Raw genomic sequence first — 9,978 nt, forward strand, 5'->3', positions numbered from 1 at the left:
GGGTTCTGGAGCCAGAGGAACCTGTGAGGGGATGAGATAGCATGATGTGGTTTTCATTGAGACGCCACAGCAGAGGGGAGGTTCAGAGGTTAACGCTCACACTCAGAGCCTGGGAAAGTCAGTTTAGCCACAATAAGCTCTCATGGCATGAATACATTGCATGTAGAATACTATGAGACAAAAATGATCACTGGTTTGATATATTATTGCTCTTCAGTCTGAATATCCTGGAGTATAAACTGCACAAACGTGGCAGGAGGAATCTTTACACACTTGTTTCTATTTTCGTCCATATGAAAACCAAATCTGTTAAAGTTTCACTTGTCAGCAGTCTGACTTGAAGTGAGACTTTGTCAATTTAAAAAGAAGAAATAACACAATTATGCAACCAAAAAGAGTACAATTAAAAATATAATCAATTTGTGCAACAGTTTTATAAATCAACTCAACTCAGACCTGTTATGTCTTCCAAACATACACTTCCTGTGTTGCTTTTCTCCCTTAAGTATTCCATTATGTTGTTTGGGTCCATGTTAAAAAATTAAGTTAGACGAAATAACAATCGTACTGTTGGGCAAGTTACTTTTAAAAAGTAACTAGTAATAGTTATAGTTACTGCTCTCAAAAAGTAACTAGTTACTTTATTAGTTACTAAATTATAAAAGTAACTAGTAACACGTTACTTAAGTTTTCGTGTTGTTCTGTGGCACAGTAAGAGAAAAGACAACTCCCTATAATTGAAGCAATTATCATTATGAAATGTAGTGGAACAATAAAACACAAAAGATATGTTTAGACATTTTGACAGGCATCTTTATTGTAGCCTCAACAATCAAGTCGACAATGCTTTCTGTCCTGCAAACAGTTTACATTTGACCGTAATATTTTTTGCGTCCTTTACCCCACAAATTGAAAATAGTGGTTATATTTCCAGGTTGCAAATGCGCTGCTGCTCTCGCTGATAGTTGCATCTGCCATTGTGTGTGTGTGTGTGTGCTGGTGGTGAGCGTTGCCGTGTGTGTGTGTGTGTGTGTGCGTGCGTGTGCGTGCGTGTGCGTGTGTGTGCGTGTGTGTGTGTGTGTGTTAGCAATAGCATTAGCAAGTGTTCCTGTGTGTGTATTTTCCCCATAAGGCAAGATCCGCCCAACTCTGATTGGCTTACCCTGAAATGTTACCCCGTGTTAACCAATCATCACTCCTCTCTGGTTACTTTCACTTTTCCATTGTACTGTGAGAGGACATCGCTGTATTCGCCTGTAAGTACATCCGCAGGGAGATTCTGTTCAGTTACATCACATAATGTAGCGCAGTGACGCACCCATTTAAATCACAGTAACTATAACGGCGTTACTTAATGGGAACAGGTAACTAGTAACGCTATTAGTTACCGCAAAAAAATAGTTAGTATTAGTTACTTTAGTTTGTAACGCGTTAGTTTTCACTGTACATGGCACTAAAACACACCAATAACTTTTCCTGCTACAGTGTTATGGTCTTTTATGACCAGTACTTTAGGAAGGCTAATGCTAGCAACTGTTAGCTAACTTTTGTCTGTTCTGCAACAGAAGCCAGTGAGCCACTTTCTTTACTTTTGCGCCTGTTTAATGATCCCTTACTGTCACATATAGCCATTTTTGTTTGCTAATGTCATTTTATAGGAGTAATGTTGACCTGCAACACTTGCGGCACTTGGCAGCTCCAGGACACTTAGCCCGTTCAGTGGGAGTGTCTTTACATTTACGAATGTTCTATCTTATAAATAAGAAAATGATAAAGGGCACAGGAGCTAACATTAGAAAGTTGACTCATCTGACAGTGAGTCCAAACGGTCCCCCTGAATCAGGCCCCCGGTGCTGGGTTTGCGCTTGCTGCATTTGAGCTAAAGGCTAACTGAAGGTCCTACTTTTGGTGAACAGCCTCCCGACGGTGGGAGAAAAAAAGGCGTGAGCGAGTGGCATTTTTGTTTGCTACTTCGGATTTAATAAAAAAGAAATGTTCAAAGCATCCACGGGCCCTACTTCTTCTCTACTTTTTCATCTTTTGTTGAACTGAGGGCAGGCTTATATGGTATTATCAAACAGGCCGGGGCTAACTGCTTAGCATGCTAATTTCAGAAGATATCTCTAAAACACAATACCAAGACAGTTTCAACATTATGTCAAAACTATAACCTCTTCAAATTCTGTTCCTAATATAGATTTTTTGCGTGTTTTGAATTCCAATCTTTGTGCACCTTTTAAACAAATTAGGGTCAAAATCAAGACAGCGTTTTCTTTTGGCAGGCTGGGCGAACTCTGCTCCTCTTGTCAACATTCACACACATGCGGTATAAATGCTGCGGCCTCTGGTATATTAAAAACTACGAGGAGTCCCCACAGTCTCTCTCTATCCTCGTGCGGGTGCAGAGAGGGGCCCAAAGTTGAGCTTGACAAAATAACCTTAATGGCTCAACAGCACAAAAAGTCTTTATTTAACACCCCGGTGGTGATCCGCTACTTTGACAAGGTACTCAAGAGCTGCTGCGAAAAGCAAAGCAAAAACACAATAACCCCCCCTCCTTCTTTCCTCTGTCTGTGATCACTGCGATTGGGCTTCTATTTCAATCACATACTTTCTGTAAAACTGAAAGAGCGAGAATCAAGGCCTGCGGGGGAAGAGGTGTGTGTGTGTGTGGGGGGGGGGGGGGGGGATACAGACACAAGAGGCTGTGGCAACACTGATAGCGTCTTCTCGACTCTGCGTTGGGTTTCCTGTTCTGAGTCAGTTTGTAACTCTGAGTTTAAACCTGTCAAAAACACTGTCCTTCTCTAACTCACTGCTAAATGATTGAATTGAATCAGAATGCTTTGAATCAGCAGCTGGATTTGTAACCTGTTATAATATTGAAATTGAATATCATTTAATATTGCACTATTTTATTTCTATTGTAACTTATTTCACTATTTGTATTGGTTCAATTGGTTTTATATCCTTTATATATTTATGTTGCATTGTTGGAGGAGCCTTGGACTTAAGTTTTTCATATACACTGCAATAAAGCCTTGAATCTTGAATCTAATTAGTTTTGTGTGATGTTCTAGGATAACATGTGGCATTTATTGTAGAGATAATTTTACTTTCGCTTTAATATTGCTATCTGCTAATTAAACCTAAGAATTATTCTTCAAAATCCCAGTAATGTCAAACTTCATGGAGTGATTTCTCTTTCATTTTTTACCCTTTTCGGCCAGTTAAACATTTCATAAAGCTTTCTCATGAAACGTAAGTGCTGGTATGATTGTGTGAGTGAGTTATCAGAAAAATAAATCCATCATTTTTATTTAGAAGTCCACATGGAGAGTCATATTGAAAAATCTAGCTTGTAATAATGAAAGAAAAAAGTTTTAAAAGCATCAAGTGATTTATTTTTAGAATGCAAATGTCCAAAGATAACAGAACCAGTGTGATCCTTTATCAAAAACATGAATCAGTGTTTGAATGTCATGGCTGAATAACATGACAATTAATGTCTGAGGGAGGGGGGAGGGAGGGGAAAGTGCGTGCGTGTGTGTGCGTGCGTGCGTGTGTGTGTGTGTGTGTGTGTGTGTGTGTGTGTGTGTGTGTGTGTGTGTGTGTGTGTGTGTGTGTGTGTGTGTGTCGTGTGTGTGTGGCGTGTCTCTGCAGCCTGTGCAGATAGACAGTCTTTGTGGACAGAGTTCCGGGCAGTGTGTGTCCTCAGAGCTGGGAGACAGTGAGTATGGGACATGTGTTCAGCGTTATGGCTATCGGCTTTCTGCTTGCAGCTCTGCCACTTGTTGCAGCTGCACCAAACAAACCCTGTTCCCACATGGGAGAAAAATCGATAGCCTGTCGCTTTGCTTTGACCTTGAACACAGCCCAAATCTTCGCTATGATTTGTGACAGATTGGAAAACTATATGTTGATTCAGATTATCTTGTTCTCAATATTCCACCTGACACTAAAGTATTCAGTCCTGCATTTCTTTCAGTGGGCAGCCTAATTGCGCCTGAGTATAGGGAGGGGGTTTTAAGGATGTAAAACAATCAGGCTGAAGCAGTGTGTCTGTAAAGGGACACCCGGCTCCCCAGCAGCAGGCTGGTGTGCGGAGCGCCCGCGCGCGTCTCTTTAACAGGATCACTTTACAAGCAGCCAAACAAACAGGTCATTATCCATCACAGTCTCTCTACCCGCACAGATCCACAGGTTTAAAGGTCTAAAACACTCAAATGATATAGTTACCGGCACGTGCACATGCTCTGGCTTGATGAGATTAAATTATCAAGTTTTATTGTCAAGTCGGCTTTTAAAATACATTCCAACGAGCACATTTAATCTCGGTTTCAAATAAAAATGAATTTCAACTGACATAATACACGCAATATTTACAATGGGGAGAAAAAAAATCACTTTTCTCATGCAGGAAAAACAATTTGAAGAAACAGTTGAGTTATTAATTATTGTATTATTATTGGGGTTTTTTAAAAATCTTTTTGCTTATTTGATACTTAGTTATTGTAGCTACGTTGGTTTGTTTGCTGTTTTTGGGTCGCTGAAAAAGATTTACCGTCAAAATGCTATATAAATATGTGACTGAATTCAAAAACAATAATTTCTTGAGTTTTAGAAAATAACTTTCTACAGCTGTGGACACCAATCGAACAATTTGCATTAGGCTATAGAAAAACATATTTCTGCGTGTAAAGAAATGTCGTTAAAAAAAATAGGTTTTCCCTTTTACAAACACTACATTGTAATAATAATAATAATATAATAATAATAATAATAATAATACATGAAATGATTATCCTTTAATTGAATCACACTATTCCCCTTTACATTAACCAGGTTTGGTTTTAGTCTATAATAAAACATCTCTATAAAGTTCCTTTTACGATTCAGCCTTCGTCAGCTTAAAGACTTACAACAAGTCCTCTTGGTTCCCATCCCTACAGGGACCATTCGGGGGGCGGTGGTCGCGCTTTTGGCCACCTGCCCTGCGACACCTGGTAAACGATACAGTCTCTCTGCGCATGCGTAATAGCTGACCAAAAATCCCAACGCAGTCTCGCCTGTCAACCAATAGTGTTGCAATCTGTCCAGAGATAAAGTCAGAGCAGCGTGGAGAGGGTGAAGTGAAGTGGAGGATTTTCAAAGCCGCAGCAGACCAAACACTGAAGGAGAGTAAACATGCCGAGGTCTTTCCTGGTGAAGAGTAAACGGGCCCACAGCTACCACCAGCCTCGGTACCTGGATGATGACTACAACAGGCTGGATACGATTCTGGCACACGTGTGCGCAGGTACGTTCACTTGTGCGTAATTACGCACAGAAATTATTGAATAACGCCAGAAAGAGCGATCCGTGGAATGCATATATTTTCCTCATCAATATAGCATTCATTTCATTTCAAACCTTTATTAAGTTTCATTGCTCTCCTCTGTTGTCACTAGAAACCAAATCTCAGGCGGAGCTTGAGTCGAGCTTGGAGCCGCAGGAGGATGTGAGCGGCGGCGCAGACAGGCTGCCCGCCGGGGCCAGGCTGCTGTCCCCGAGGTCGCTGTCCTCCAGCTCCCCGCTGAGCTGCGGAGGCAGTGTGTGTGACCGATCCTCTGACTGTCATTACTGGCGTCCCCCGTCCCCGTCCTCCTCACCAGGTCTGTTGTACATATGGTGTCTTTCAGATGTGTTTGTTAGAGTTGTGTGTGTCCTATTTGACTTGTGAGGGTGGCATTTCTTTTGGACAAGATAGTTTACATACAATGACATTTTTGTTGTCATGAATCCATATCCGCGTTATGAGTGCAATCTTTTGAAAATGTTCAGCACCGTTAACTTTATATCCTGGTAATTTTGGATGATCATAAAGGAGAACCAATATAAAAACATTTGATAAATCATAACTTATAAATATTTTGTTAAATATTTCAGTATCCTTAGACTCTTTGCCCACAAAAGTGTTGTTGATAATGTGCAACGTTATTTTGACGCGGAGTCCTGAGGGTTTCATTGTTGTTGTTGTTGTTGTTGTTGTTGTTGTTGTTGTTGTCTGAATTTACTAATACGCATGTCCCCTATAGCCATTTCCAATGAGGCCAAATGCATTTGAAAATGATCCAAGACACTGCCTGAGCTTCACATAATCTCAAATCAATAAGATTGTCCGCTCACATTAAATCCAAATTATTCTCCAGATTCAGATAAATGCTGCACTCCAGCTGAGGACGGGAACCCCTTCGACTCCCCTGTCTTTCCTTACTCCTGGACGGCGTACTCGGGCTCGGAGCTGAGGCATCTGATCCAGGGGCCATATCATCGCCATAGAGAGCTTCACTCACCGGGTGGCCTCTACGGTGAGGACAGCGGCGCAGAGCCTCTTTACGCACAGCGGGGCCCGGTGTCCGAATGCTGTCAGGATTTTTCTTCAACGGCCCACCAGATGTGCAGGATGCGGGATGGGGACGAGCTGGATGTAAAGCAGAAACCACGCGTCGCGGAAATCAAGTCTGAAAATGATTTTGTCTGCTCTAGTGGATCCTTTAAATGCATGAAATGCTGCAAGGTAGGCCCGAAACCACGTCAGTCATATTATTTTAATATTTATTGAGATTGTTGATATGTAAAAAATGATTTTAGTCGTGTTTTATTGGTTATCATTGTGCCAAATGTATATTAAAATGTAATAAAGATGTCATTCCACACATAACAAGGGTGTGATCAGAATACATTCGGAAGTTTTTAAGTTTAATGTCGAAGTAAAAATCACCTTATTCTTCCAAAGTCGTTCTCCACGCCCCACGGTTTAGAGGTGCACGTGCGGCGGTCACACAGCGGCACGCGGCCGTTTGAGTGCGCGATCTGCGGGAAAACCTTCGGACACGCAGTGAGCCTGGATCAGCACAGGGCGGTTCACTCTCAGGTAGGCTTCTCACTGGAGATAAAGCTGCTATAACTTTAAGGCCCACACCCCGTGAATAAAGGGCCCAGATTGCGTAATTCCCAACACAACCGCACACATTTGCGGTTTTGACTGTTTTTCTGCATTTAAAGCCTTCTACAATGACATGTTGCATTTATATTTTTACAGGAGAGGAGCTTCAGCTGTAAAATCTGCGGGAAAAGCTTCAAGCGCTCCTCCACGCTGTCCACGCACCTGCTCATCCACTCTGACACGCGGCCTTATCCGTGCCAGTACTGCGGGAAGAGGTTCCACCAAAAGTCAGACATGAAGAAACACACATTCATCCACACAGGTAAACACCGCAAGAACAAAATTAATGCACAAAAAGTGTTAAATGCCTCTTCGTGCAAAAACGCGTAAAATGCCTCTTTGTGGACCATTTCTAATTGTGTGATCTCGTTTGTGCTGCAGGTGAGAAGCCGCACAAGTGTCAGGTGTGCGGGAAGGCCTTCAGTCAGAGCTCCAACCTCATCACGCACAGCAGGAAGCACACCGGCTTCAAGCCGTTCGGCTGCGACCTGTGCGGGAAGGGTTTCCAGAGGAAGGTGGACCTGCGGAGGCACAAGGAGACGCAGCACGGACTCAAATGAGCAGGGTGCCATGCTTCAGCACTTACTGAACTCTGACTATTTATATGGTCTTGTTTTATTGTTATTCTATTGTTTGTTGCATTGGCCTGTATAATGTTGAATGTAGTTAATTATTTAGCCTGAGATATTCTTGTTGATTTCATGGAAATAAACGTTTATTTATCAAGTGTGCTTTTACATTTGAATTCAAATGTACAACATTTTAGGCTGTACAAATTGTTTCAAGAGGAGAATGCTCTTTTTGTTAATAGTTTAAAATAAAGAATGATCACATTTTATTTAACCGATATGCCAGGAATTAATCATACATTTTTCGAGCTCAGTTTTATTTTAAAATAGGAATCGAAAAACGTTTCTACATTTATCATGTTTTCAAATAAGACAATATCCCACACTGAAAAAAATGAAACGTTGATTTACATTTATTATGTCAACAGATTACACATGATTGTATTAGATTAGTTGAAGGCAATGCTATTAAGTTGAACCTAATATTTTTTATTTAAACTTAATATTATTTTCAACAAACCTAATAGTTATTATGTGCAATCTGTTGATATAACACATTTAAATTAAGACAATGTTTAAATTTCTTCAGTGTACATCATGTAGATATCTTTAAGGTTTTGACAATAACATCTTTTAAATAATGGTTGTAATCCTCCTTTCCCCGATCCAAAGATAGGAGCGTTGTAAAAAGCGAGAAGCTGTGTTAATCTAAGCAGGCACGACAGCACAAAGTTATATCTCCTCTGTCGAATAGAAAAACGTTTTGCTGCCTGCACACCTGCTCCAAACCAAATATCTTCAGACACACATTGTTAACATACCCATATAACAAATGTCATTACAGTGTCATAAAGCTCCACGTGAAGGAAGTCTGAGAAACTTTTATTACAGCACAGGCTCAATAAGTAGAATGTCCATATGGTGTTTTCAGGGGGAAAGCTGGGTGTGATTTATTTGGCTCTGCAGAGGTTAAACATCCAGAGCTCTAAAACTTCAAGGATGTGATTTGCACACATTGCACCACAGATTGTAGACATGCTGTACGGTAATGCTGCGGCACAGAATCAACTGTAAAACAGCCTGCAGAGCAGCAGTTTGTGTGTGTGTGGGGGGGGTAATCAGATCCTTTATCCTAGTATAGGTATGCAAGTGATCATAAAAGTGTACTGAAACTAAAATGCACTAAAGGCCCCTGTGACCCTTTCTATTATATTCTTTGGTTAATAAAAATGTATCAATATAAAAAGCAGGATGGTACTGCTATTGTTAGTAATTGCACATTACTTCCTATCATTTTAAACTACTTCCTAATGCTTTTTTAAATGATACGTTTATTTACAAATTCTTGTCTTCTATTGTTTGTTTGGGTTGTAAAAAATAAGAAATAAAAGTGAATGCTGTCAAAAATGATCAGATTTCACCGTAAAAAACCCCCCAAAAAAGCAGATTTCAATGTGAGAAGCAGCAACCATGAAACTATTTATTTTCGGTCCAGTGATTCATTGTCATTTACTTGTATCTACAGATGGGTAGTTTAGTTTCTAAAAATTAAAGAGGCCCTATTTAGCTTTTTGGGGTTTCCCTAGTGTGTTCTATAGGTTTTAGTCCATGTAAATGGAGTTTCTCTACCACACACTCCCCGCCAACCCCCCTCAGCGTGAAACGCCGCCATTGGACCCCTTTGTTTACTTCTGTAACATAGTGAAGCCAACGCTTCTATTGGCTAGTGCTCCAACACATTGTATGTGATAGGCTAAGGGGCGGGACATCTTTAAGTGGTTGACCAATTACAACAGAGCCGGCCAGTTAACCAATCAGAGCAGACTGGGCTCTGGTTTCAGACAGAGGGTGAAAAGAGGTGCTGCAGCACAGGCAGTATGAGAAAAATAAGTTTTTTTTGAACATTAAAGCATGGATACATGTCACAGTAGAGACACTACATACTGATATGATGATGAAAATGATAGAAGGAGCTCAATCGAAGATCAGACCTTAAAGAATGGTGTTATGAGAAGGTGTTATGAGAAAAAGGAAAACTACAAAGTCACCAGAATACACGTTCGAGTCCTGCTGAAAAAAATCCATGTGGCAATACAATAATGTCTTATTTCAGTGCTGTCTTGTTTTTAAATAATTAGATTTATAAAAATAATCACATTCCTCGAGCTCCGTTTGTTTTGTGAGCCAAAAACCTTCATTTATAAAGTAACTTGAACTGTCAGATGATTGTACAGCGGTAAAGCAGAATATTTCCCTCTGAATTATAGTGGAGTGGAAGAATAAAATGGCATGACAAGAATGAACCTCACATCTGTACTTAAGTACAGTACTCAAGTAAATATACTTGTAACGCTGATGGTGGCTGTAGCCTAGATCAGAAGTAAGTAGATATGGTAAAATAATATGCTTTTGGAACAAAAG

At 40.5% G+C, this 9,978-nt stretch overlaps 1 protein-coding gene across 3 annotated transcripts; it reads left to right on the forward strand.

Moving 5' to 3' along the window:
• Positions 1-1,106: 1,106 nt before the first annotated feature.
• Positions 1,107-7,714, forward strand: gfi1aa (growth factor independent 1A transcription repressor a). 3 transcript variants are annotated; one of them, XM_079651294.1, is made up of 7 exons: positions 1,107-1,256; positions 5,101-5,299; positions 5,451-5,654; positions 6,192-6,559; positions 6,779-6,916; positions 7,085-7,250; positions 7,370-7,714. In XM_079651294.1, exons 2-7 carry the CDS (start codon positions 5,188-5,190, stop codon positions 7,546-7,548), a joined length of 1,167 nt encoding a protein of 388 aa, XP_079507420.1. In that variant the 5' UTR covers positions 1,107-1,256; positions 5,101-5,187; the 3' UTR covers positions 7,549-7,714. The 3 variants fall into 3 exon arrangements, with proteins under 3 accessions (XP_079507420.1, XP_079507419.1, XP_079507421.1); XM_079651293.1 differs by having other exon boundaries at positions 1,192-1,256; positions 4,953-5,299; XM_079651295.1 differs by lacking the exon at positions 1,107-1,256 and adding an exon at positions 3,658-3,730.
• Positions 7,715-9,978: the final 2,264 nt, after the last annotated feature.

Source organism: Notothenia rossii (assembly GCF_949606895.1).
Source record: "Notothenia rossii genome assembly, chromosome: 9".
Classification (NCBI taxonomy): domain Eukaryota; kingdom Metazoa; phylum Chordata; class Actinopteri; order Perciformes; family Nototheniidae; genus Notothenia; species Notothenia rossii.

Coding starts and splice junctions, on each gene's coding strand:
- gfi1aa (XM_079651294.1), top strand. CDS start 5,188: ATGCCGAGGTCTTTCCTGGTGAAGAGTAAACGGGCCCACAGCTACCAC. Junction 6,560..6,778: donor AATGCATGAAATGCTGCAAG/GTAGGCCCGAAA, acceptor ATTCTTCCAAAG/TCGTTCTCCACGCCCCACGG. Junction 7,251..7,369: donor ACACACATTCATCCACACAG/GTAAACACCGCA, acceptor TTTGTGCTGCAG/GTGAGAAGCCGCACAAGTGT.